This window comes from Chelonus insularis, unplaced genomic scaffold, assembly GCF_013357705.1.
Source record: "Chelonus insularis isolate UGA/USDA-ARS -01 unplaced genomic scaffold, ASM1335770v1 contig_398_pilon, whole genome shotgun sequence".
NCBI classification, from domain to species: Eukaryota; Metazoa; Arthropoda; class Insecta; order Hymenoptera; family Braconidae; genus Chelonus; species Chelonus insularis.
In genome coordinates, this window is record NW_023276553.1 from 393,289 (window position 1) to 419,988 (window position 26,700).

The 26,700-nt window shown below is 30.6% G+C and overlaps 5 protein-coding genes and 2 long non-coding RNA genes across 10 annotated transcripts; 3 read left to right on the forward strand and 4 right to left on the reverse strand.

The window, feature by feature from the left end:
• Window positions 1-211: 211 nt before the first annotated feature.
• Window positions 212-3,016, reverse strand: LOC118067897 (glutamate receptor ionotropic, delta-1-like). The gene is made up of 10 exons (XM_035084903.1): window positions 2,881-3,016; window positions 2,721-2,821; window positions 2,559-2,645; window positions 2,087-2,386; window positions 1,914-2,011; window positions 1,683-1,853; window positions 1,368-1,609; window positions 1,066-1,283; window positions 741-994; window positions 212-680 (listed from the first exon to the last, which is right to left on the reverse strand). Exons 1-10 carry the CDS (start codon window positions 3,014-3,016, stop codon window positions 425-427), a joined length of 1,863 nt encoding a protein of 620 aa, XP_034940794.1. The 3' UTR covers window positions 212-424.
• A 9,453-nt stretch (window positions 3,017-12,469) lies between these two features.
• Window positions 12,470-14,760, reverse strand: LOC118067901 (uncharacterized). The gene is made up of 4 exons (XR_004690441.1): window positions 14,629-14,760; window positions 13,420-13,724; window positions 13,109-13,305; window positions 12,470-12,607 (listed from the first exon to the last, which is right to left on the reverse strand). It is a non-coding gene; the product is annotated as an uncharacterized lncRNA (long non-coding RNA).
• Window positions 12,491-14,324, forward strand: LOC118067900 (enhancer of split mgamma protein-like). The gene is made up of 4 exons (XM_035084907.1): window positions 12,491-12,624; window positions 12,806-12,895; window positions 13,056-13,328; window positions 13,422-14,324. The coding sequence occupies exons 1-4, from the start codon at window positions 12,571-12,573 to the stop codon at window positions 13,830-13,832; spliced, it is 828 nt and encodes a 275-aa protein (XP_034940798.1). The 5' UTR covers window positions 12,491-12,570; the 3' UTR covers window positions 13,833-14,324.
• A 194-nt stretch (window positions 14,761-14,954) lies between the features above and the next one.
• Window positions 14,955-16,609, forward strand: loj (logjam). Its single transcript, XM_035084922.1, has 4 exons — window positions 14,955-15,407; window positions 15,633-15,829; window positions 15,914-15,980; window positions 16,046-16,609. The coding sequence occupies exons 1-4, from the start codon at window positions 15,219-15,221 to the stop codon at window positions 16,274-16,276; spliced, it is 684 nt and encodes a 227-aa protein (XP_034940813.1). The 5' UTR covers window positions 14,955-15,218; the 3' UTR covers window positions 16,277-16,609.
• Window positions 16,610-16,754: 145 nt separating this feature from the next.
• Window positions 16,755-26,077, reverse strand: Exn (Ephexin). 4 transcript variants are annotated; one of them, XM_035084917.1, is made up of 10 exons: window positions 24,861-26,076; window positions 23,676-23,943; window positions 23,149-23,576; window positions 22,218-22,702; window positions 21,999-22,150; window positions 19,395-19,928; window positions 18,698-18,898; window positions 17,808-18,630; window positions 17,413-17,729; window positions 16,755-17,107 (listed from the first exon to the last, which is right to left on the reverse strand). In XM_035084917.1, the coding sequence occupies exons 1-10, from the start codon at window positions 25,164-25,166 to the stop codon at window positions 16,899-16,901; spliced, it is 3,723 nt and encodes a 1,240-aa protein (XP_034940808.1). In that variant the 5' UTR covers window positions 25,167-26,076; the 3' UTR covers window positions 16,755-16,898. The 4 variants fall into 4 exon arrangements, with proteins under 4 accessions (XP_034940808.1, XP_034940807.1, XP_034940810.1 ...); XM_035084916.1 differs by having other exon boundaries at window positions 23,149-23,943; window positions 24,861-26,075; XM_035084919.1 differs by lacking the exon at window positions 24,861-26,076 and adding an exon at window positions 24,524-24,721 and having other exon boundaries at window positions 23,149-23,943.
• LOC118067908 (uncharacterized) lies at window positions 20,042-21,256 on the reverse strand. The gene is made up of 2 exons (XM_035084923.1): window positions 20,685-21,256; window positions 20,042-20,412 (listed from the first exon to the last, which is right to left on the reverse strand). Exons 1-2 carry the CDS (start codon window positions 20,728-20,730, stop codon window positions 20,165-20,167), a joined length of 294 nt encoding a protein of 97 aa, XP_034940814.1. The 5' UTR covers window positions 20,731-21,256; the 3' UTR covers window positions 20,042-20,164.
• Window positions 23,479-24,113, forward strand: LOC118067911 (uncharacterized). Its single transcript, XR_004690442.1, has 3 exons — window positions 23,479-23,600; window positions 23,685-23,707; window positions 23,808-24,113. It is a non-coding gene; the product is annotated as an uncharacterized lncRNA (long non-coding RNA).
• Window positions 26,078-26,700: the final 623 nt, after the last annotated feature.

A 26,700-nucleotide genomic window follows, 5' to 3' on the forward strand; every position in this document is an offset into this window, starting at 1 on the left:
ACTCACCTAAAGCTTGAGAGTCATAATGAGATAAAAAAATTAATATAATAGACATGCAATGATAATGGTCATATACACTCTTTACAACTTTTTTATACACATCATCAGGTCTTATCAGTGTATTATTAACTAATTTTAACAAAATTAGGTAAATGAAACAATATTTAATCATCTTCATTTTATTCAAACATATTTTTTCTATACACCTGGACAAATGCTTGAGCAAACTAACTACAATTGGTGAAAAATATTGAAGTACATCAGATTATTTGTACTTTTCAATTCTAGAACTATGTGACAAACAAAGGTGTTCAATCTTTATCTTTATAGCATCGAAAGTTATTGTATTGAAAAAAGTTTAAAACTATATTTATTGATTCTGAAAATCGAGATAAAATTCAGTGCTTTCGTTCGTCCAAAATCTTTATGTAGTTTTACGTAATTGACGTGGAGCTTTTTTTAATATTCGGTTCGTTCTTTTCATTCTGTCATCAATCATTATTTCTCCATACAATAAAATAAGACTTGAAATTATCATAATAATAAAAAAAATATTGACAGGATAGACGTGAGAGAGTTGAACTGGTATCCATTTATTTGTTAATCTTGTTCTAGTTAGTTCTGGCTTTAAATTATTGATTATTCGTTGTACAAATCCAAATTCGTGCATACGATAGAACCTAACAAATATTTAATTAAATAAAAACAAAAATTACTTGAATAATCAAAAGATACTTTACTGATAATTAATAACTTCTCGGAAGGGACTTCTTTTTTGCAGCCCCATTGAATAGTGAACTGTCAATACAGATCCAATAGATAATACTTCACAGTTATCAGGAAAATTATATCTTTTTAATATTCCTCTATATGATAAAAATCCACATTTATAAATATGACACATCTGTGTTAGCCCTTCCACTTCAGATTTTGGTAACGATTTTTCTTTCAATATCTTTGCTATTATTTTCTGCTCTTGTATAACAGTAGAATTCTTAGATAAAAAATGGTAAGATACTAACAAGTTCTTTTTATTATACAATTCATATATCTGCAAGCACTTACTAAAAAATCATTCAAATGATCAGACCACACAGGTATTCTTAGCCTGTACGTTTTATCATTCAGAAAATCATCTACAGAAGAAAAAGGAGGTGTCACCATGATACCAGTGGTTAGAGATTGAATGAGTTTAGCTGAATAAGATGTTACAATTAAAACTGAAGTTATTTGTATGGTTACTTGAATTGTTCTCATTGGTGTCGACCGTGATTTACCAGTTTCTAAAAAATACCAATTACTCCAGTTACATAAGTATCTCCAAGTGTAGTAATATTCCATGTTTATTAAATATAATTATATTATACCTTTTCCACATATTATACCAAATACTTTAAACATACAATTAAGAAAATTAGGAGTCTTTATGTTCAACCGTGCCCATGATCTTAATTCATCATCTGTATTATATATCATTTCCATAAGAAAAAGAATAATACTACTTAACAACATTACAATAATTATAGAAATCCAAACGTCAAATTCAAAAGGTCTGAGATATTCTTTCCATCTTGATTTTTGGTCAGGTTTCTTCATATACAGAAACAACCTTAAAAAAAAACTTTATTAATAAAATTTTCTAAAGTAATACTCAATATTACATAATATGAATGTAAACATACTTGTTTGAATAAAAATTCATAGTCATATCGATATACTTGAGTCTATTGCTTGATAGAATTATGGGTGAAAAACAAATATCAATATTTTTCTTAACTAGTTCAGACATGACACCAGTGCATTTTGTGTCACTTGTACAATAGCCAAGTAAAAGTTCCCATTTCATGATTGGACTTGAAAAAAATATTTTAAATTAGTTTACATATTATCTGATAGAACTTGTTAATGCTCACGTAAAATTCATCATTTCTGATAGAGGTTGGATCATTTCAAGAAAAATGAGATTTTCTGAATAAATAGAATTTTTCGGTTCATATAGTATCGTTGATATCTGAAATGATAGAATAATTATATCAAATAGTTGTACAAAATAGAATTTCAAAGAATAGAAATATTTTTTTATTACAGCAGCACGAAGTGGTAGACCTTCTAAATTACTTCTGCGTTGCAACAAAGATAATTTTGGTGGTATTAATCCAGTATCTATATTCCATGATCCATAAAGTTGATATTTCAATTTATTCCCAAGATGATAAACTTCTATTATTGATTCACCTTTAGGTTCATTAATATTTTTCATTGTTATCAGTACTTGAAGATTATAAGGTATAGAAAAATTACTACAGAATGTTTTAACTTCTGTGACGTCTTTAAAGAAAATAAGCCATGTGCCTCGTAGTGATAAGCTTGCTGATGGCGTAAATATCTAAAAATATTCGAATGAACGTATTCACGAAAATTAATCAAATTCTAATTACGTCTTTGGGTTTTGAATGTGAAAAATATTTATCAGACTTGAATGTTTGTTATTGACCTCTGAGTCAATGTAGATATTAAAAGTATGACTTCATCGATATTTGATCACTGAAAATACTTACTGTTGTTGCTAGTAGCGATTTTATATCATCCAAGTCATTTAAAATAATAAAGAGTGGATTCGTCATTTCTTCAATATTATTGTTGATCTGTTTACCACATGATCGTTAATCAATGAAACAGTAAAAGTCATTAATCAGATAATATTGGTAATGTAACCTTACTTGTAATGGGAAATTTCTGATATCAATTATCGTTGTCTGAATATGAAGCTTTTGGCTAAGAAATAAATTCAGTGTCATCAACTTTGTCTCCATCTCTAATCCTAAAACCAACAATAATCTTTAGTTATTTAAAATATATCTATAAATAATTTAAACTTACCTAAAGAAGTAGTTGAATGTAAAGAGGATGCATAAATTAATGTAATAGATTTGCAGTGGAAATAATCATATATACTTTTTATAAGACCTCCATATACGTCATTCGATCGAATTATCATTGCACTATTTTCTGACATTGACAAAATTAAAAATAAAAATAACAATTTGACAATTGACATTATTTTAATTAATTTATTCCAATGAAATACCATCATTTAAATTGAATGATGGCGTTCAGTATCAGACTCAGTATTGACAGTTTAACTCAACTCTACTCTAAAAAATGAAGTCATCATTTTTCACGGGTGATTTTCTCTTTACCTAAGCTATAATTAAGTATCGTAAAAAAAACTTGTGTTTGTCTTATCTGTTCATTAATAATAAATAAGCTAAATTGTTTCAATTTTTTAAATAAATTATCAGAGCCAAATGATAGTAAATTACAGTAATCTGGGGTTGTACATACATTTTAAAAACTACAATATATCTTTTAGATGTAATTTTTGATAATTCGGAAAGAAAAAAAAAGTTGATAAGACAATAATTTTATGCAAAACTGTTATTTCTCATTGTGAAGAGGAGTATTTAAGGTTCACTATCTGAGGGAAAACGAAAACAATAATTAAAGAAAACATTTTTGCTCCTCTCTTGATTGTACTGATTAAGGCAGGTAGTTTGCAAAATGGTCCATGAGTATAGATAATTTGGAATAAAACGACGTCTTCCTCTGATACTTCACATTGCATCGGCCCCTTCTCTCTTATTCGTCCGTTAACCAATGAGATTCTGTCGTATTAAACTCGCGTCCCCCTCACGATATCGTGTGTAAAGGCATGCGCGCTGCACGTGTTCTTCACTCATAAAAGCCTAGAAGGATTCTTAAAGTTTTTCGGTTCCCACGATACGAAAGTGCGTCAGGTGGCTAGCGCGTTGCTGTCTTTCACCTCTCTCTCTCTCTTCTTTAAGGGAGAATTGCTGGCGTCTCCCTCCAAAATAGATGTAAACTTTTCCCCACCTCAAGAAATCATTCTTTTTTCTTTCTTGTCTCGTGTATCAGCTCGTAAACATCCCGACCCTGGCACCATTTCGTGCTTCTTGCATATTTGTTGACGCCGGCGACTACTTTGCTCGTCAAATCGCCTGGATGACTGCGGAATCCTTTTTTCTCGAGAGAGAAAAAACCGGAAAAAATACAACCGCGGTCATCATTTCAAGTAATATATTTTCCTTACACCGTTGGCTTCTATTTTATGAGAATTTTTAAAAGGTTTAGTCATTAAAATAACTCAAATCATTCTTTACTTGCATAACAAGAAAAATATCTTTAAGGAAGGAAAAGGGGTTTTTTGGGCATTTTTATTGGAAAATTCGATCGTTATATTTTTTATAGCTCCTAGAAAAGCTATTTACTACTGGTATAAAGTAGAGGAACATGGAGAAGATCAAAAAGCTTAAGATTCCTTCAAATTCTTGATGACATGTCTTTTAAAAAACCTGTCCCATGTATAATTTATATCTTTTTTCATTTTACTGTGATATATTATTTTTTCAATTCTAAACTTTAAATGAGTTCACATTTTTTTATCATCTTTTTTTTCTTCTTTTCTATTCATTTTTCGGTACTCCACATTGCCGACGTGTTTTTGCCCTTTCAAATATCCCAATGAGTTTCTTTTGCGTAGCGACAACGCGGGGGAGCATTCCCACGAAGTCTTGAATTTATTGAGTCAACTCAAAAGAAACCGCACCTATTTTTGTACAATCTGTATGTGTATAACAGTCTATTTCTCTTCTTTGAATTTTTTCTCAACTGTGAAACCAAGAAAATTCACTTAAACTCCCATGAATCCATCAAGAAGAGGAAAAATATCCTCAATTAAAGATACATCAGAGTAAACAAAATAAATAATGGTAGTGTTGAAAGAAAGGAAAATTTCAAATCATTTTCTTTAACTCATCTGCCCATTCTACACCTCTAGAAGTGCTTTGTCATGACGATATATGCTTTTTTCTAGTCGTCAAAGTTGAGTGCAAAGATAAGAAGTAAAGTGAAAATAATACAAAAGGTACAAAAGTAAGAGAGAGAAGGAAAAATATAGAAGAGAAGATCTCACGGTGAGACTGAAAGTGTGCTGCTCGCGTGGCGGTTACAGTGGCTGAAATCTGATGACATTGGAGGTGATACGAGTTCATAGGACCAAACATTTCACAGTTCTCACGGTGAAAACGTCAGGTGCAGGACCTCCTTCAGGAAGTACAACGGTTCCTTACAAGGATTCGCGACTTCTGTCTTCCCCTTCCTACGGTTGCTTCTTTTCTCCCCTTTTTCCGTGTAATATACACTACACTAAACCTACACACCGTCTTCCTTCCCACGCTCTGAGCGTCCTTCTAACGGACAGATTCGACTGTTCCTTGTTTGAAGAAAAAAAGGTGTGGGTAAAAGAGGCATAATGCACTTCTATGAATTTTTTCTTTTTCTACAAAACTGTTTCAGAAGTTAATTGAAGGTTTTTTTTAATAATTGCTGTTTTCTTAATGATACATGAAGAGATTCCATTAAATAATTGTATTAATTAGAAAAAAATATATATATAATGATACTCTGTAAGCTATACTACATAAAAATCTGACCTAATTAAGATGCAGAAAAATTGAATACTTTTTTTCTCAAGAAAATAATTAACAAGGAGCATGATTTAATTATAAAGTATACGAAAGAGTGAGAAAGAAAGAAAATAATAACAAATAAAATTTTGTATGCATTTTTTTTTTGTGAAATTTCAAATAATCTTGATCCTGAGTAAAAATCCCACAGCGCTTGTATTCTTATAGAGTATCCTTAGAAAAATTAAATGAACCACCTGGTCTGGATCTTTTGACCACAGTGAGGCAGCCACGCGACGGACACGCTCTATGCGTTCTAAATCGTAACTTCTGTCTTTCAAACGCGTGGGAACTTTTTTTCCTCAATTCTTCATCCTTCTATCCTCTCGATTGTCGATCTAAATAACCGCTATTTCTACTTGTATTTATTCAACTTCCTTTATCCTGAATAGAAGAATATATACAACTTCAAAAGGAATGATTTCTTTTCAAATAAACTTCCTTAAACATTAATCGTTGCATTTTTCCGATACACACAAATGTCATTTACATATATAAGAGGCGACTAAATCAGTTGCTAAATTGGACAATACCACGAATTTATTATGTGACAAAGAAAGAAATAGATAAAAGAGAAATTAACCACGTGTCTACCACACTTCCTGTAGTACCAATGAGTCTGACTTTAAACTTAATTCTCTACTTCAGCTTGAATATATTTGTGAAGCTACTTTTGATGTTTTAGCGCACTTGTTGAACGTCAGAGACCGTAACGACCATGATGTACACCGGACATTCAGAAACATACAATTTCAAGAAAAAAAAACCACCTACCACAGCTAAAAATCTCAGATAATAAAAAAAAAATCGTGAGAAATAAATTTTTTAAATATTATCTCTAATCCACGTGCACGATTTATTACCCAGATTATAGCAAAAATTACATTTTTATCAATATCATATTGACACATAATGTGTTTTTAATAGTAGCATGTATGTATATATGGGTTTCTAATACTGAGTTTATTTTATTTAATTATAATCTACTGTAATTAGAAATGAGTATGGTGGGATTTTGTAATACTTCCTTTTTTATAAATAAATCAATGTCTTGATAAAAAATTCGAAAATAATTAAATGATAATTAAAAGTGATTTAAAAATTAATAATGGATTTACTCAAATAATCAACAATTATTTTCATTTAAATAAATTTGTTAAAATATTTTTTCTAGGTCGAGAAATAGATTTAAGATTTTTGCCAAACAAAACCGACATGACTCACTTGTAAAAATAATACCAGAATTGATTATTACTTTTTGGAGTGACGGAATGTACAAAATACGATATTCGAAGCGAAAGAAAAATAATATATTATTTGATGAACAAATGACTCTCACTTAGACCATACTTTATTTTTCGTGAAAATTACCCACCTCGTAACTAAAAAGCCCTTTATGTATTTTTATATTTTTTAGTTGAATTAATGCGTAAATGTACTGGCGTGCAGTTAGCAGAAAACATGACAAGACACGGAATAAAGAAAACATGTAATTGTAGTAAAAACGTAGTGATGTCCAGTACTGCAATTTATGAACAACGTTGATAACCGGATGTACGGATTTCAAAAGTTAATTCATCTGTATACGCGCACGTGTCCCTCTGAATTTTCGATCAACTTGCGCGACCACCAGCACTTGAGAATTCAGGCCAGTTTTTTTTTCCTAAATTTTTTTATCTTCAACTTTATTATACCGCAACCGGTCGCTTCGTTCGTACGTTTTTCTCCTCGTCACTTTGAAGACGTACAAAACCGCAGATCCTGAAATTTTCAATATCCAATCGACAATTTTGAACGAATTGCTATAGAATATAAAAACTTGCACAAAAAAATTCATTTTTAAAGGAAAGAGAATTCATTATTGTAACGTGACACTTGCAGGATATTGAAATTTACATTGAATCGAATTTCTTATTTATAAACAGAAAGTCGTCAACAATTTTATGTAAGATTATAATAATCATTCTATTTTTTATGTCAACTTTATATGGAAAATTATATGAGTGAAACTTTTTATATAATTGATTTTATTTGGATGAATGTCATGTAAAGAATATTATCAACTCAATAACATGTTAACATCTTCAGCTACAATGTAATATTATTTTTCAATTTATAAAGTTAATGATGGAACAATAACAAGAAAGTTACAATTTTCTTTATAGAGTTGTATTTTTTTATATCCTACCATTTTTAAATAAAAATAATCAGCAGAGAAACTGTTTTACAATTGATTGCATTCCAATTCTCATCAAATACATGTATGTTGCAAGATATTTTAAAAGTCATTTGTTTGGTTATTACAATGTGACACATTTTAAATAAATCGTTTTTCACTCTAAATTGAATTATATCAGTTTAAAAAGATTCCTGTTTTTCGAAAAATTCTTTGTCAAATTTAATTTCAAATAAAAGTCATTATAATAAAAATAAATCTATTATAAAAGTAAAACAGTTGGTCTGAGAATTAGAACATAGGAATTTTAACACCTTATTTTTAATGACAGTTATAAATGACATTATGACACTCAAGTGAGAACATATACGTATACAAGTTTTGTTCTGTCGCAAAATATTTATTTTATGTAAACACAATAAAATGTCGAGCATATAAGATAAAAAAAAACAGTAAAAAGCATAGATTATAGTGGTCTATAATTTCATCATAAATAATGTATCAATAACTTCAGCATCAGTAACAGTAGTGTAATAACGGAAACTAAAAGATAAAATTAATAGGCCGGATATTGATGGTGAGACATTTATTTGCATAATGTCAGTTTAATTAAGATAAAAAATAAATAAGATAATATCCGGTATAAATAATTCAAGTTTTCAAAAAATCCTTAAAGATTGAACATTTATACTCCATTCTCCATTCACAAAATCACGATGATTATGTAACCAATTGTCCAGTTCCATTCAATTGCCATAGATTTCCTATAATTTCATATTCATGAGAGTCATGAGCAGTATAGTGTATAACATTTCCGTGGAGGATTGACTGAATGAAGATAAATTAGCAAAAAGAACGCACTTTTTAAGATATTTACTCATGGTATTAATAAACCGGAAATTAAAATATCGTGTGTGGTCAAAAATTCATTCATTCATCTTGGTATAGTTTCCAGTATCTCAAAGACACGTCATCTCATCACGAAATTGAATCTCTATCATTAAATAAATGACAGAGAAATAATTAGCCTTGATTTCGAACTTAAACAGATATTTATCCAATAAAAACGATAAAATTTCTTCTTTCACTGGGACATTAAAATGTCATTTCCGAAAGCAGGGACTCATTTGTAAAATAATGAGAGGTTTCAACCCAAGCCCTCAAAGTGCTGGATGAAAAACCGCGGAATCGAACGGTACTTCAATCCAAAAATAAATTATCCACCTGCAACCTCTTTCGTATATTATTATTATTCTGCAATAATATCACTGATAGAAATTGATAAATAATCATATCAATATCGAAATAATCATTATTATGATCCTTAATGTAGTTTCATTACTCCAAAAATACCATAATATATATTTTCAACTGCCTCACCAAGTACTCTAAAAATTGCTCTAAATTAAATCGAAACCATTTACTTATATTTTATTCATTCTTTTAATTTTGTTTTCAACTTCAATTGGTATAATAATATAATTGCTTAATAGGTTGATGAGACGTAATTTCAAAAGAACCAATTCATGAGAACTCTGATAGTGATGATTTCGGGCGATTTTATTTAATTACGGTACGCCTTAGTTCAATTTATTACAGGTATGTATAATAGATAACGAATAATTAGTATTATCATGCTGAGAAATTACGACTGATTAGATCACCCATTAGGTTTACTCCAAAATCTTAGGTTCATCATAGTTTTTTAGAGCAATAAAATATTTTTTTTATCATACTAGAAATGTTACACAAAAGCTTGTAAGATTAATTTAATTTTTAATTTTTCCACTCCAATTTCAAGTGAGATTGATCATCACTCTATTTGATCGAGAAAATATCTGTATAAAGTAAGTAAAGAAGAATAAAAAAAAAATAATAACAATGAGGGAATACGTTTTATATCATCTTTTGTGGTACTGGCTGCACCAATCAATTCTCCTTTCACCTTGATGGTCTCCCCTCTGATTCAAAAGAAAATCCTCATTGCTCCAATCCGAGTTTACTCCCTCGTCCTCCATGTTACCTAGACCAAAACGAATCTCAAAGAGAGGAGGAACCAGAAGGGAGAAAGGAGGAGCCATGGGGTGTGCGCGTGTCTTGATAATACAGACGAGGACTAAACTGCACTTACACATCCTTAGATTCATTCGTCCTTACAATACCTCAACGATTGACCTACACAAATGCTTGAAAGACAGTATCTATAGACACCATACTGTTATATATGTTCAAGGGGAGACGATCGTGCGTGGTACACGCTTAGCCGTGCGCAACGCGTGCGACATAGGGCCTTACTAGTTACCTTAACCTCCCCCTCCTTAATTGTATGCGTGCAGAAAGCTGTGCGTTTCAACGCACAAACGGAGGAAGCAAGAAGCTCTGGCATCAGCAAGCCGCTGCAAAGGCTACCGTGAGAACGAGGCGAGGCATCGCGTCCCACACGGGCCCTTCAGCCGGCACGGGGCCCAACATATTCAGTGTGTGAGGGGCCCGCCAGCCAGAGGGAATGAGATCTGAACCTCAACACACTGATACATAACACACAACGTGCTCACCACGCGAGACGAATGCGAGGACAAGGGAGAGAGAGGGTCACAGGCGCGAGCCTTACACGCGACTAGCACACGTCTCATCTTCAGTCGCGACACATCAATCTTTTTTTTCTTTTGTTTATCCAATGTCTTGCGCAAAAATCTCTTCCAATAATTTATCCAAATATTAATAATTCAATTTAGTCCATCAGTTTAAGTAACACTTTGAACTGAAAAAAATATATTATTTCTCAATAAATGAAGTAACAAAATTCTTCTTTCATTCCAATAACTTATTTCATTCATACAATTCTCGTACTCAATACAATTCATTTCCTGCCTCCATTTTATCTCATTTCGTTGAATTAAATATTTGGAATATCATCATTAAATTATCAAGTTGAACTTATTAATAAACATGATATCATCAATGAACCGTCGACTTCCGGTCGAGTTCCGCAAACATATATATTCAACAGAGGAAGTTTATCCGCTACATGCATACATACGAGCTCAAGACTGGATTAGATCTTGAAGAAAATTCTTATCTCGTTGGCGATAAAATAAAGAAAACGTATAATCCTGACAAAGAGGAAAAAGGCATGAGCCACGATCTATTATGCCTACACTGGTGTCATTCATATAAAGTTATATGTGATGATGAGAGGAGCAAAGGGAGAATGAATTTCATTGACGTAAAGCCGCGTGGAGTCGGCGGACGTACATCATGCCGCGAGTTATAAACACTCGCACGCTCCTCTCGTGTCGTAATTGAAGCCGATGGGCGATAAGACAAGTGATATACAAGTTGGAGTTGTGCACACTGCAGTCTCTTTCGATAATATTCGTTACTTAATCATCGACCATGATAAGACTTTAATACGATAAATAAATGCAACCTCATAATATCACTAATTATTATTTTTGTTCTTAGTAATGTTGAGTCCGTGTCATATTAACACGGTGGAAATTGTTTAATAAATAATTACAAAAACAATTAAAAAATTGTGTCAATCAATTTAATGATTTTTATTTGGATTTTAATTAAAGAATAGACATAAATATTTCTTATAATCCTCATCTCATAACTCGTATATTAATAAATGCGTGTATTAAATAACTATCGTGTTCCAGTCTTTGAAATCACGACTTCTGACGTGGTCTGAAGTGGAATAACAAGTATAAGTTTGTACAGGAAAGAATAAGCAAATGATAACGTTAATGGACAAGATGTTCACTCCGTTAATAAAAGTTATGGGTTAGTAAACGGGATTATACTTTTAGAAATTCCTGATAGTTACGTGACAAGAGTTGCTTGAATCTTATGAATGTGCCTATCAACCCTGTCTATTATCGAAACGGTTATTTAGACCTTAATATTATTACATAAACACCTTTAACATTAACTTCAGCTCGTTTTGCTGGCAAGAATTTAAATTACTCTGGTGTATTCCTAAAAGAAATTTTATATAAAAAGCAAAATCATCAGGAGAATAATTTTTGCAACTGTTTGATCATTTTTTCTTTTAATTACATTTACATTAATTTCAAATTTACATCTATCCATCACTTTATAAATTAACGTGCTCATCAATAATGACGTTAATTAATATTATTAATTATTTTTATAGTGATTTATCTATTCATAGAAGCACAGATAGTTTTATTGAATGATGTATAATTATAGAGTTTGATTTATTCAATTAGAAATCATAGATGATTAATTAAATTTGTTGTGTAAAAATGATTATTAAATAGTGGTGTCTCTGAAAAAGATCATTTTTTCATTTTGAATGAATGATATTGCCTGAAAATATTTTTTAGTCAATCAATATTTTATGCCATGTCGTTTAAAAATGTATTTATCTACAAAAAAATAAAAATTCAACAGTAAATTAAAGAAACGACTGAGTTCATTGAGTACTTCAATAGAACAAAAAGGTCATAAAACATATCAGGATCAAAATTGATTTTATCGATGATTAATTTAAAGGATATTCGAATAATAAATTGGCGTAGCAGGAGGGAACATTCAAGAGAGCAAGAGAATAAAATGGTAACAGATATGTAGATACGTTTGGTGTATAGAGGGTTTGAAGTAAGCGAGGGGGAGAGTCCGTTGGAATGGCTGCCCGGAGTATCGTGTCAGTTGGTGTAGAGACTTCATGGAGAGCACTCGTCGTCTAATGTCACTCAATTCTTTGCTGTCAATTACTGTCTTTTTATTCATCCACTTATCCGGTTGGAGCTTGACATTGACACAGTGAAGCCAAGTGTGATTGTGAATATCAAGATTTTTTTTTAAGTTTAATTTGCGATGATGGCGTATGATTATCCTCATCCAGTATCGAGAACTTATCAGTACAAAAAGGTATGTTAGATAATTTAATTTGTATTTAACTATAATTTAATGAATCCTATTTAAAGAAACGTTTTAACTCTTTTTGTGAGAAGCAACAAATAATTTTCTATAATAAAATTTTTTAAAATGTTTGTTTTATCAAGAATATGTCTAATGATTGTTGATTTGTTTTGTTTAATTTTTTTTATAGGTAACAAAACCATTATTGGAAAGAAAAAGGCGCGCACGAATTAACCGATGTTTGGAAGAATTAAAAGATCTCATGGTGGATGCTCTTGAGGTTTGGATTGTTTTATAATATTTAAATGATTATTAATAAATTTGCCATACATTTTTCCTGTATTAGTATTAATCTGCAATAATCAAGTTCTATCAAAAAATGAAAAAATAGTAATTGTTGGAATTTTAATTAAATTAAAAATATTTCATCAAACTTTTAGACGGAAGGAGAGAATATAAGCAAATTAGAAAAAGCAGACATTCTTGAACTTACCGTACGTCACCTTCAAAGGCTCCAAGCATCTAGACCGTCTGGATTATCTTCCACAATCTCAAATGAAGATGCAGTAGCTGAGAGTCGATGGCAATCTGGATTCGGGCACTGTGCAGCCGAAGCATGCAAATATCTCGCGTCACTTCCTGGAGAGTCTGGAGAAAAATTGGCTCGTCATCTTGCCACTGGATTGCAATCTGCACAAAAAATGACTCTACGAGTAAGCATTTCTCCATAAAATAAAATAACAAATGATTCAATAAAATATTTCAATTAGAAAAATTTTATTTAATGTTTTAATTAATTTTTACAGGTGAAATCAATGAAGGGAGCATCTGCCTCTCAAGGAAAGTCTGACATAAACACTCATCAAAATGTTCCAGTTTCATCTTCCGTTGATGCTTCATCATCATTATCATCAGTTATAACATCTAGACAAGTGACGTCTCCAATAAATTCACCATCATTTTGCGAGAAGTATAAGGAAGTCAATGATGATTATCCGATTTTAAACAATGCTCCTATTGCAACGGAAGTCATTGATTCACCGTACCCTCAACCAGTTCATTCTCCACCACGAATTCCAGTTTTGAATCACCATGGGACTGATAGCAACCTACAACAAATTCCTGTGATAACTGAAAAAATGGAAAAATGTGATGATGATGAGGAAATTGATGTTGAAAAAATTGATGAAATGGATCCGATGTGGAGACCTTGGTAATTTTGATAAAAAACTAAAAAAAATATTTTTGTTATGGATTGAAGTATTTGTTATTGACACATATTTATGCTAGAAATGGGCAAATGCGATATAGTTTATTAACAAGCTTAGAATAAATATTTCAGTTTAAACATGTTAAGTTTTATCTCTAATTTGATAAAAAAAATTGTTAACATCTTTTATAAATACTTCAGTTCAGAGAGTTTATGCTTGAAATTTTTATACAATGTATCTTTAGTAAGACGTCTTTATGGAGCGTCGGTTAATCATTTATGGGATAGCAATTAATATTATCATAAGTTTCAGAATGATAAGTAAATAACTAAGTGGTAAATTACGTATTTAACTATACTTTTTAAAAATGATAACAATTCATAAAGTTATTGAAAACATTTGGTACAAGGCTTTAATTGAATAAGAATAGCATTCTGAGTGAAGAAATATCTTCAATACAAATATATTATAACAAATATTATCTTAATTCATAAAATCTAAGTAATTTACAAACATGTCTTTATTATCATTTTGAATTCTTTCACATTTTTGTTTATCAGTTTTCTTTGTATTTACAGTGATATTAAAATTATGACTTTGCTGCCCAGTTTAATGAAGTTTTTCAGATATTTTCAAAACAAATTACTTTTGTATTCAACAATGAACTAGATTTTTTAAGATTAATATTATATTGTCATTTATTGAATCGTGATATGATATGCCTGTGATTGAAAAATAAATTGAATTCATATATTCATTAATTATTGATTAAATTATTCAAAAAACTCTATAAAATATTTACCATGAATATACTTAAAATTTTTAGAAATACTTTTTTAAGATTATTTTTTTAAATAATCATCAAATAAATGTATATTTTTACGGAAAAATAATATGAGTCCATTCACAAAATTCATTCGCGCCAAATACTAATTAGGTTATGTCCGATGCTTTCATCCGTACCTGTAGGTATTACAGTTTGTATCTTTTATTTTACCTACAATAAGTAAATTCTTCATTACCAACAGAATGATCTAATTAGTTCAATGAACGACAAGAGAGCGTTCAATCATTAACCTTATAAACCATGACCGTGAACTAAAAACAATAAATATTATTATTTAAATAACCAATCAACTCTAGTCGGTTTAATTTTAAAAAGTGAAATTTGATTGCTTTTATTTTTTTGATTTATTACCCATATTTATCTATCATCTTAGGAATATTATATACTGATAATTTAATATATTATGTTAAATATCAAAAAATAGACTGTGACCTGCCTGATGAGAAGAAGAGGGAGAAATACTTTCTCTAAATTATTCCACACCTGTTTGGCTTCTCCATGTGGATTCTAAGATTCAGATAACAGGCAATGTCGACAAAATCTCAATGAATATATTGGGTTTTTTGTTTATTACTGGGACTTTATTAGTCCTAGTATTATGTGAAACTACCAGACCTTGGTACGAAACCCTTCCAGCGGTGGCAATGGATTACAAAGTGCACATTGATGCCGGCAAAGAGGATTGTTATTTCCAGTATGTTAATCCTGGAGCAACATTTTATGTCAGTTTTCAGGTACGTAAATACAAGAAAATTATTTTTCACTATTATTGTGTTGGGTTAATTAATATTTTATGAAAAATACTAACACTATTTGATACAAATTATATCTTTTTTGGTATCAATTACTGCCACGTCATGTGACTTCGAACCAAACCATATGGTAGTGTTGATGTTTAACTGGATCTAATTTTACTCATTGGAATTTCGTGAATAGAAATTTAAAATTAAAAATTCTAGGTTTTGAAAGGAGGTGACGGAAAAGCAGGGTTTGCAGTACGAAATCCAGCAGGAGAAATTGTACATCCATACCAATGGCGTGAAAGCGCAGATTATCAAGATCAATCAGGAGTAGGAGGATATTACAGTGTTTGTATTGATAATCAGTTCTCACGGTTTGCAGCAAAGCTCGTTAACTTGTACATCACTGTTATTAGGTAAGATTTTTTCATACTCATCTTGAATTAACCAACTCAAAATAAAAGTCATTGTACTGGAACATTATAAATTTTATTTAAAAGATACGACCAATGGGACCGATTCACGAAGGAATTAGAAGATATGAATTTATCTGTAGAAAACTTCACGGTAAGATTTTATAAATTAAATATTGTATTTTAATTAATACGATATTAAACTAAACACATTTACAGAATACCCTTGTGAATGTTGAGAAGAATATAAACGATATGTTACAAACGCAACATTTGAGTCGGGGTCGTGAAGCAAGAGATATGAATTTACTTTTAGATAATAATTCATATGTACAACGATGGTCACTGATACAGATAGTTGTAATCATTGCTACTACTGTACTGCAGGTATATTTCGTTAAACAATTATTTCAAGTACAACCATCTGGAACATCTAAAGTTCGTATTTAAATTGGACTGTTTCGAAATACTATCACATTCGTGTAAAGAACAAAAAAAAACAGTATACCTTGCTTGAATGAAGTTTTCGTGATAAAATTATTGATAATTTGTAACCATTATCAATAATTAATAATTATAAATATTTTTTATATAATATTTTCAATTAAAAAAAATAACATTTAAAAAAAGTAAATGACTGAGTATTGATATAATCTTTTTTAGACACTGATATTTGTATGTTTCAGTCTATTCTTTGGAAAAAATATACATTTATTTTAAACATTTTTAGAGATTTATCATATTTTATCTACAGATTTATATAAATATATATAAAGAGTACTCTTACATTTCAACATGTTCTACGCATTTATTTACATTATATTCGTATTATTTATTCCTAAGAAGTATAAATGTTAATAAAAAAACATTGATAAAATAGAATTTATAATTTCTAAATTTTTTTAATGAGTTTCGTTAAACAAGTGCAATAGAATAATTTTTATGTACATAACAAATTTACATATTAAATAATAATTTACATAATGTAATTTCGTTTATTATTAACAATATCTTGCATATAACAAGGAAGCCTTTTTTATTACACTTTTTACTCTATAATTAAGATATCACATTACCGAACGGTTTGTTTAGCATAATGTAGAAGAAAACTCTCACTCAATGCAAGCAATCGATGTCGTTGTCTTAAATTTCTTGCACGAACATGCTCTGAAGCAACTTCTTTAGTATAATTTCCTGGGAACCAACCTTGTTCACCTCCTACTAGTTTTTCTCCAAGATTCCATCCATCAGCCATTTTTCTGAGAACGTTAATCACATCTCCTGTTCAATAAATTAACGTTATTCAATTACTCATGAAATTCTTATAAAATATTACTAATTGTGCCTTTAATACATTGAGAAAAATAATTCTCTTAGACTGGTATGAGTGTCATATCTGACACTCGAATGCTTATTAACCTGTTTATTTATTTAAAAATATTTCTATTCAAGCAATTAAATCAATTACAATCTTTTTGTTTAATAATTCTTTTAGTTATTATCATGCTAATTTAATTATATCCTCTTGGCATGTGATACACATTATTTGTGTTTTAATGAAAGAATCAAAGTATCACGTCACATACCTGGCTGAAGAGATAATTCATCAGGTTGAACTGGAGTATAAGAATACAAAGCCATAACTTGAGGACAATCCCATGTTTCATATAAAGTTTCACCAACTAAACTAGGCTTCGGGGGAGACACTGCATCAAGCCACCTTTCTCTCTCAGTCGCATTTTGACATGATAAAATATATTCAACATGTCGTCCACAATAATTCTCAAGCAATGTCAGAATCATCGCGTGTCTACCAGCGAAAGGAGAATCATCCGGCACCTTTTCTAAGGCAACTACACTTCTTCTGCATGAATCTATGACGAAATAAATTTCATCTTGAGCACTAAAAATAAATATTAATATTTAATATTATTTACATTAAATATTAATTTTGCAACTGTAATAAAGATGATTTACTCACTTGGACTTCAATTTAGTAACAAGAAGATGATCTGTCATCAGAAGAAGATAGAGAGGAGTTTTATTATATTTTTTTCTGAATGTCAATACATAATCAGCGCCTGGTTTAGCACAAATCTGTGTGACAGGTCCACTGCGCACGAGATATCGATCCCGTAAATCGATTGGAGGAACTTTAACTGAATATTCTAATTTTTTTGCCAACATCTTCATTTCGATCAATCTTCCTGCTATTCTAGCACCTTCATTACAGTCTGTTACAACTTTACTTAGCACAGATAAAACTTTCTCCCAATTTAATCTCTCTTCATGGTCCGTAGATAATTTTGACAAGACAGCATCAGCTAACAGAGGTAACCTGGTAACTCGTTGCATTGGCAGCATTAAAAAGGAATGTAAAGACAAATTTTGGCATGCCGGATGTGATTCTATCCGTGTCACCGTTTCAATAAACTTGGAAGACTTTTTGGATCTCAACTCTTTCAATGTTAAATCAATACTAACTTGATTCGAACAATATTCTATATAGATTTTAGAGCACCCTTCTGCGTGCTTAAGTAAAGCATCTGGAAGTCCTGGCAACATTGGATCGGCTTTCCATACACTTTCCAATTCCGCCAGAAATCTTTCAGAAGCAATTAAAACACTCGGTACATTCCCAAAGAGTTTTTCACGGTCGGTTGGTGACAAAGCATCGTATACTAGCTCATGATTAATTAAAAACTCATTAACAAGCACTCTAAGAGAATTTAAATACGATGCTTCCGATGTAATTATTTCAAATTTAGCTTCTTGTATTTTTTTTTCGTCAGGAGTTAATCTTTCTGCAATTAAATTACATATTAATCGGAAGTACAATTTCATTTAAATATTTTGTGATAATAAACTTACCGAGTAGGCCACTTTTTATTACTTGGGGAGTTTGACTCCATAATGTTCGTTGGCCAGGTTTTCCTAATTCAGATGTTGCTGGCAATGATATTGAATCGTCTGTATCACCATAACTATCAGAATCTGATTGAAAAGCCCCTCGAAATGTTGATGCTGCATAAAATTGATACAAAGGTTCTCCAGCTAGCATATTATAATCATCTAAAAAATTAAAAAATACATGAGTTAGTAATTATATCATGTTTTCACAATTATTTCATAATATTTAATCTAATATTTTTTTACAGTTAAAAATTTCATGAAAATAATCCGTTAAAGAAACTTCAGATCTAAAATAAATATCTAGTTGCTTGAATAAATGAATGAAAGAATTCATGTAAGTGGTTTTTGCGGCTTTGATAAAGTAAAAATAATGTCTGTTCAATAAATTAATAAATAGATAACAAATGTAAATAAAAGAATTTGAAGAAATCATTGACATGTTAAATTTGAAATGATTGCTATGTCAATATAAAAATATCAGCTTTTAAAAATAGCTAACTTACAAACTGAAGGTGAAAACGTTGAAAGTATTAAAAGTGTATAACTTTCTCTGTCATATTAATTCATTTGTAGTATCATCCGAATCTGGTAGATAAAAATAGAAAGGAAAAATATTTCCTAATGTAAAGAACACATTTTTAAAACATATACGTACTCTCACTTGAATTCTCTTGAGCTGAAGAATAATTAGAATTAATTGACCAATTGCTATTCTGATAAATTTCATCAAGGCTATTATTACTGGTTATCATATTATTATCGCAGCCATTATCAAGATAGAAGGTAGAAGTGCCGATTGTATTCCTTTGAAAATGTTTTTTAAAATTGAATACTTGGCTGCCTTTTCTTCCATCAGTATGGTGATCCAAGTTTAGTGATTTTCCATTATCATCAACATTTGACTCTATATCTGTAGATGCTTTTCTTCTCATGCGTCCTAAACTACCTTTAGTGATACTCCAAGTTCTTTTTAATATTTGCATTCTTCTACCAATTGTTCCTGATAAATTAGATTCTCTGGGTGGAGGAGGCGGGACGGGTCTTGCTGGTGCCTCCATAGGAATTCGATTTCTCGATACCACCTCAGTTGAATTTTCCGACCAACTTTTCACTCCTGATTCCATATCATTTTGATGGTTTGCCTCGAATGAGTATAAAGTCTCGTAATTTGAATCATCGGAGCACGTATCTGTTGATAAAATTTTGATAAAATTAATTTATCATTTTGATCAAAATTGCTACAATTACGATAACAAGTAACAAAATTAATAGGAATAAGATGCTCAAGAAAACTACGGTATGTAATGGAATAAATGACGTAATGATAAAATTTTATTGTTTATTCGTGACGATTTTACAATGTGAATGGTAAGAATTAAAAATAAATATTGAGCATTATTGAAAGATCTTGTTAATTTTGTTAATCTAAGCTGAAGAATCTCCATCGACGAAACCTTCAAGAACGTAGCATGATGTTTCTTGTACATCCACTAATGCTTCATCTCGATCCACTGTCCTAAGCTGAACCAATCCCTGAGTTTCTTGTTCATTAACAACAGATTTTTGGTTGACATCCTTGAAGTTCGTTGTCCCACGAGTCTTTTCAGCTTCTTTTTCCCCTTCTTCGGTAGATCCAACGAGTAGGACCGATCCCGTACCAAGGCTGACAGCAACTTGAAATAATTTCCAAGGTCAATTCATACAATTTCTTTTTTGGATTCTATTTTTACTTCATAATGTTTTTTATTTTTTTTTTTCAACTTCTATTTAACTCTTGATCATAAAGATATTTTCATAAAAATATTTCTGTCTTTGTGTTAACATTAAATGAGTGTTATCGTGAAGCCAATGGCAAGAGTTGTATTAGACTGGAAGTATTCTATTGCCTGACCTTCCAGCCAAGTCACGAGATAGAAACAAATGACGTAGTTGTCAGAATATATACCTTGAGTATTTGGTCGTCTTACTAGAGATTTTAAACCTTGTCTCATTGTTCTACTCCTTAAATTCTTAAATCTTCAGAAAAAAATTATATCTGTATTCAAACACCATCCACACACTGATTAAAAGTGACTTGAACGTACACGAATTGACGACGTGCGGATGCCGTTGCCGGCTCGCCCGTGACTGAGAGTGAGAACGGAGTACACGCAATATGCGCTTTCACCTTGCTTCAAACCAGTCACTCTCCTGATTCCACATCAAATAGTTCCTCCATATTTTCCCTTTATTTCATTTTGTATACATCATAATACGAACTGTTACATATAAATATTAAATACCTCTTCCACTTCTTGCTCTTGAAATTTCGATGATTTTTTATTGATTGCATTTCGAGTTTTTTTTTAGTTCATTTCATTGTTTATTATTCATCATTACTTCTTTCTTTATTGTCTTTACACGACTCACTTATTCAGTATTCATGACCCAATCGAACTTAAGAACATTCAACTGGAAAATACAAACCAAAACGTGATGGTATCATCTTCGACGTATCTACTCCTTAATTTCGTTTCACTTGGTTGAAATATTACATAAATTATTATTATGCATATGTGCATACTTTTTGATTATTATTATCAAATTGATTAATGTGCAATAAAAAAAAAAAGAAATCGTGAAAATTGCAACAAAAAATAATAAAAATGAAAATTGAAAATAATTAAACAATTTTATGAATAATTCAAATATGATAATAACAAATAATATTGGATCATAACTGAATTATGTCATGACTTAAAATATACATCAGGTAAATGTACTATCTTGAAATGCAGAATATGTTGTCTCGTATTGAAATGTTAAAAACATATTTGTTTAACTGATAAAAATTCTTGACGTAGTTAATGACGTTTACGATATTACTTTATGTATATCGTGATTATATTTTGATCATAATTTTTTATCATTCAAATTAGCCACCAATAACTTTATGATTCATATGATCAATCTTTGATTGGAGCACTTTTAATAAAAATAATGCATTTGAACTCCACAGTGATGATTATGATAATCATCAAGATAATTGATGTTGAGGAAAACTTTTACTTTATGACGTTAGCGTGTGATCACTAGGTAAAAGTGATTACTAAATAGTAAGACTGTTCCCTAAAGAATAATTTGCTTCCGTAACATGAAAAGCCGTCCTCATAACTATAACTACATACTTACCCACATTAAAAAATATCTATTACATTGCATACATAATATATATATTTCTGTTTTTTTTTCTCAAATGCCGTTAATATTATGCATTTACCAGATATAGTGGATTGTCGCGACAGTCTGTTGGCCGAACGTGCTGAATTCCTTCGCGATGCTTTGGATCTCTGGCGGCGAACTTTCCTTGCCCGTCTTTGCCCTGATTTCTTTTTATTTACTACCGCTTGAGACTCTGTTATACTCTTAAGCCTGCAAATATACGTGATTCATGAATCATACCAATTATATTAACGAATAATTATATTGATGAACTTACGATAATTGTACATTATTTTTTGATACTCCATTAAGCAGAGAACATTCTTCTAAATCTTCCCATTCAGATTCCTTGGTAGGATCTAAGGAAAAAATATCAACAGATCCAGCATAAATACTGTTAACACGAGACTCATATAAAATTCCTACATCATCATAAACGGCGTCTTCTTCGTTAGTATCTTCACCAATTGTTGAATAAGCATCATTTGTCACGTAGATAAAGCCATCTTCTGTGTCTACTGTTTTTTCAGCAGAATTATTTTTTTTCAAACTAATCGGTACAACCTCTAGATTCTTCAGAATCTCGGTTTTTGTAGATTCTTTTTCTGTCACTTCCATTTTCAACAATGGAATAGGTATATTAGACGGTATAACATCGTCATAAACTTGCTCATCATCTTCTCTTACTTCTTCTTGATATTTCACAGAAAATATACCATTTCCGTATGCTTTAGGCACTCCCACATCATCATATGTTTCATCCTAAAAACAGAAGAATCATTTTATTATCCTATTTTGATATTAAATGTATTGTATAGTATTCAGAATTCAATGGGATGAATCTATCTTGTGGTTTCAGAAGTCCGATTAGTTTACTTTAAAGTTGTACAATAGCAATAAATTGTATAGATATATTCAATGATAAAAATCTTATATTTATTTTCTTCTCAAATTAAAATTTTTCACTAATACCAGTAGTTCTATCCAATTTATTAGAAATAATTCTTTCTAAAGCAATAATAGAATTTTTTTAGAAAGTATTTTCTTATTATTCGTAACAAATAATTCTTTTATATAATAATGAAAAAAATTTAAGGTACAAAATATTTACATTAATAATAATTATTTAAAATGAGAATAAATATATTCTTTATTTATAATAATTAATTTAATTGATTTCCGTGAACATTCTATTCATAGTAACTTACCGGAATTTGTTGTGAAGGACCTACATCATCGTACTCATGGTTATCCGCACAATTGTATTCATTTTTAGAATTTTCCAAATTCTTTTCATCGCTCGAACACTTGGCAATGTTGCTCCACAAAAAACTCACATTAGCACGAGGCTTTGATGAATAGACTTGAGACTCGCTGTTGATTTTTACGAGTTCTTCCGGTTGATTTGAGCTCTCAGGTAAAGATACCGTTGACTCGTTCACCGATTTCTCGACAGGTTCGTATACCGGTGTTTCTACCGATGAACTCCTTTCACAAATATTTTCCTTATCTTGTTTTTCTCCAATCAAAGTCAGTATCGCACATTTTTCTTCATGAGTAATTACCTTTGTCTGAGTATTTAAGTCTACATCTTGAAGCCAAGACCATCTTCTATTGCCTGCGACATGAACAAAGTCTGTAGGTAGAGAAACAGTTCGAGGTAAGTCTTTATTCTTATCTTTTTGCTTTCCACTACTTTTCGAGAAATTTTTACTATAACTTTTATGTCTTTTACTTTTTTTAGGAACGTAATGCATCATTGTACTTGTAAAAATCCATTTCGGTTTAACAACTAATTTTCCACCATCTGCACTCGATGGAGACCTTCTTTTTGAACGAGTCAACTCACATTCCAACTTTGTTTCAGATTTTACTCGCAAATCTGCTAAGTCTTTCGGTACTTGAGTGTCAACGTCCTCTTTATTCGCAATATCATCAACAGAATTCAACACTGATGTGATTCTCGCATCTCTATCATACTCCTCACCATTGTTTGATTGCTCCTATAAACAAAAAATTGAATACAATTGATAATCATCAATAATTCATTATTTTGTGACAAAGCAATACATCTGTTAATGATTTATTTTATCTCTAGAAAGAATTACAATACTTAATATAGATATTTAAGTGAATTAATTTTTTCACAGACAATTATATTTAATAGTTTTTATCGTGCTTCATTAATATAAGAAAGAAATTTATGAATAAATCACAATTGACAACAATAAAAAAAATTTTGTATGTAATATAATTTAATTACATTAAATTATATAATCATGACACTCTTTCTATAAAAACATCAGTGGGAAATTTCATCAAAGAAACAGTAAAACAAGCCATTTTTACGTGACGAAATTTTACGATAAATTATGAGATTATTTTAAAAATAAAAAGAATACATGAAAATGCAACGTTGAGTTTTTACGAAATAAAAACTACTGAAATTCTTTCATAAAGTGTAAAAAAAAAAAAATTACCATCATCTTTCATTGTCTCATGACATATTTTACTAGTAAAGTTCTTAAATGATTTTAAAAAAATGCATTTCCCTTTGGATACAATGAATAATTGTTTACATACTCTGTTGGATCCGGTCTTAACTCTCTTGAATATTTAATCAAGCGCTAAGAAGCCTTGAATATAATCGTCAAATAAACGTAATTAATCCACTTAAAACTGATCGCCAACTTTAAAACTAATCTAAACGTAAAACGAATATCAAAAAATTTAAATGGCCAATAAATGACTTTAAAATTCTGAAACGAAATAAATTTCAAAACATACAAAGAAATCAAGTAAAAAGAATATTTGCGTCTGATAATCGAGGAAGATAAACGGTAACTGTTTGAATATAATCGATAAGTAAAGCATTGATACATATATGTATATTTGTTTAAAAAAATATTGATAAACAAACCTTGAAACTAGACTGTCGTTCAGTAGAAGCATCAATTTGGCAAGAATCAATCGATAAAATATCATCAGTATCCTCTATGTTTTTATCTATGATAACGATATCAGTGGGAACCAATTGAAGTGGAAAACTAGTTCTTCTTAAAGCTAAACTATCAAGTGTTTCATGTTTTTTTCTAATAACATCACCATGTAGGAAACTTCGGTTATATAAAACTGGAGAATTCATGCCTTTACTTGCCATTGTTTCAGAATCATTCAACGGTTTATTACTGTTACTTGAGACATTGCCTACTCGTTGGAGCTGCATAACCTCTATCAACTGGACTGGTCCAATGAAGCATAATGTTGTTGATAACTTTACCACAATTACTCACTTTATTATTTTATTTTTCACAATCTTTTGTAATAATATTTCATATCCTTCCTCTACTGATGTAATTTTTAATATTTTATGTCTTTTGCCAAATTATCAAATATTCATTTCTTCCAGGAGATTGATTGAAGAAAAAGCATGAATTGAAATCATAATTCATGATTAATTAAATCTAATCTGATAAGTAATAAAACTATTTATAGAACGACATGAAATTTCTTAGAAATATTACACTGTAATTACTTATCTTTATTGTCTAAATATTTTAACATAATGTAAACAAATTTAACCAATAAAGTTTATCATAATTAACTGCGTAATCAAGTAAATGTATTCTTCACTTGTGGTTAAATTTTATATTATTAACACTTGTAAAATATAAAAAACACAAATTAAAAATTTTTTAATAAACTTTAAATAAAAAAATCTAATTTACTTTTTTTTTAGATAAATCAACATCACTAGAATAATTTATATTTGCCGGCTACATAGGTTCAAAACCTATCATATTCCCGGGTTGACAATGACAGAGTACACACAAGAGTATCACAGATCGACAGAAAGTGCAGTAAAATGAATCAAGAAGTCACTGAATGTTCAATCAAGCGAATTCTCGTTACGAAAGTGCGTGTGATCAATCAACTGAGGATTCTTGATGATTAAACTACCAAGCAATTGGAAAGTTTGAGAGAAATGCGTACGAACAAGGCGTCACGATTCACTTCTTGGTACCGACTGACACGAGACACGTGTGTTCGTACATTTTACGAACGACAATGCGCGCCAATAGAATGCAGAGACGCTCCTCGGTTGAACAGTTGTTGACGCGCGTGCCAGACAAGCACGATTGGTCACAATTGTCAGTTTAGTTCTAAGCTGTTCAGAAATCTTTCCCAAGACTCAGCGTGGAATGACCACTACGCTTAACTATAATAATCTCTCCTACTGGATCGGTTACTAATGGAATATCTCAGTAAATATTTCAGGGCCGTACTTTTTCATTTTTATCTTTTTTCTCTATTAACATTCAAAATTACAACATACTAGTTTATTTATTCTATTCCAGAATATTCATCATAAAGCAAGTGTAGGAGCATATACTGATATGTTAGAAAGCCAATTGTCCATCGTTCTTATAAATCAGATCCTTGAGAGGGTTTCTGCTGCAACTGCTTGGGAGGCTGACTCATTCTTAGGAATTTCTTCACCGACAATGTTCACAGGTGAGACTTGCTGTACCTGATTGCCAATGACCGGCTGGAGATTCCGATGATGTGGCCTGATGGTACGTTGGCCTCATTTGCACAGCCGGATTTTCAACACAGCCGTTTTTCTAATTTTTTGCTTCTTTACATCCCAAAGTCAATCATTTAAATTAATACGCAGGAAAAAAAAATTAGAATTACTCTTTCAATCAGTTCAAATTCTAGCCGGATTTAGATTTTTTTTAAAACGCATACAGATAAAT

Excerpts from the sequence above, each read along its gene's own strand:
- LOC118067897 (XM_035084903.1), bottom strand. The coding sequence starts at position 3,016 with ATGTCAGAAAATAGTGCAATGATAATTCGATCGAATGACGTATATGGA. Across the intron at positions 2,822-2,880 it reads ACATTCAACTACTTCTTTAG|GATTAGAGATGGAGACAAAG; the intron begins GTAAGTTTAAAT and ends TGTTGGTTTTAG. Across the intron at positions 1,284-1,367 it reads TGGTATAATATGTGGAAAAG|AAACTGGTAAATCACGGTCG; the intron begins GTATAATATAAT and ends GGTATTTTTTAG.
- LOC118067900 (XM_035084907.1), top strand. The coding sequence starts at position 12,571 with ATGATGGCGTATGATTATCCTCATCCAGTATCGAGAACTTATCAGTAC. Across the intron at positions 12,625-12,805 it reads GAACTTATCAGTACAAAAAG|GTAACAAAACCATTATTGGA; the intron begins GTATGTTAGATA and ends TTTTTTTTATAG. Across the intron at positions 13,329-13,421 it reads CACAAAAAATGACTCTACGA|GTGAAATCAATGAAGGGAGC; the intron begins GTAAGCATTTCT and ends TAATTTTTACAG.
- loj (XM_035084922.1), top strand. The coding sequence starts at position 15,219 with ATGAATATATTGGGTTTTTTGTTTATTACTGGGACTTTATTAGTCCTA. Across the intron at positions 15,830-15,913 it reads TTGTACATCACTGTTATTAG|ATACGACCAATGGGACCGAT; the intron begins GTAAGATTTTTT and ends TTTATTTAAAAG. Across the intron at positions 15,981-16,045 it reads TATCTGTAGAAAACTTCACG|AATACCCTTGTGAATGTTGA; the intron begins GTAAGATTTTAT and ends ACACATTTACAG.
- LOC118067908 (XM_035084923.1), bottom strand. The coding sequence starts at position 20,730 with ATGAGACAAGGTTTAAAATCTCTAGTAAGACGACCAAATACTCAAG. Across the intron at positions 20,413-20,684 it reads AAGACGACCAAATACTCAAG|TTGCTGTCAGCCTTGGTACG; the intron begins GTATATATTCTG and ends AATTATTTCAAG.
- Exn (XM_035084916.1), bottom strand. The coding sequence starts at position 25,166 with ATGCAGCTCCAACGAGTAGGCAATGTCTCAAGTAACAGTAATAAACCG. Across the intron at positions 22,151-22,217 it reads AAAAATAATGTACAATTATC|GCTTAAGAGTATAACAGAGT; the intron begins GTAAGTTCATCA and ends GTATATTTGCAG. Across the intron at positions 19,929-21,998 it reads GCGACAATCCACTATATCTG|ATACGTGCTCCGATGATTCA; the intron begins GTAAATGCATAA and ends TTTTATCAACAG.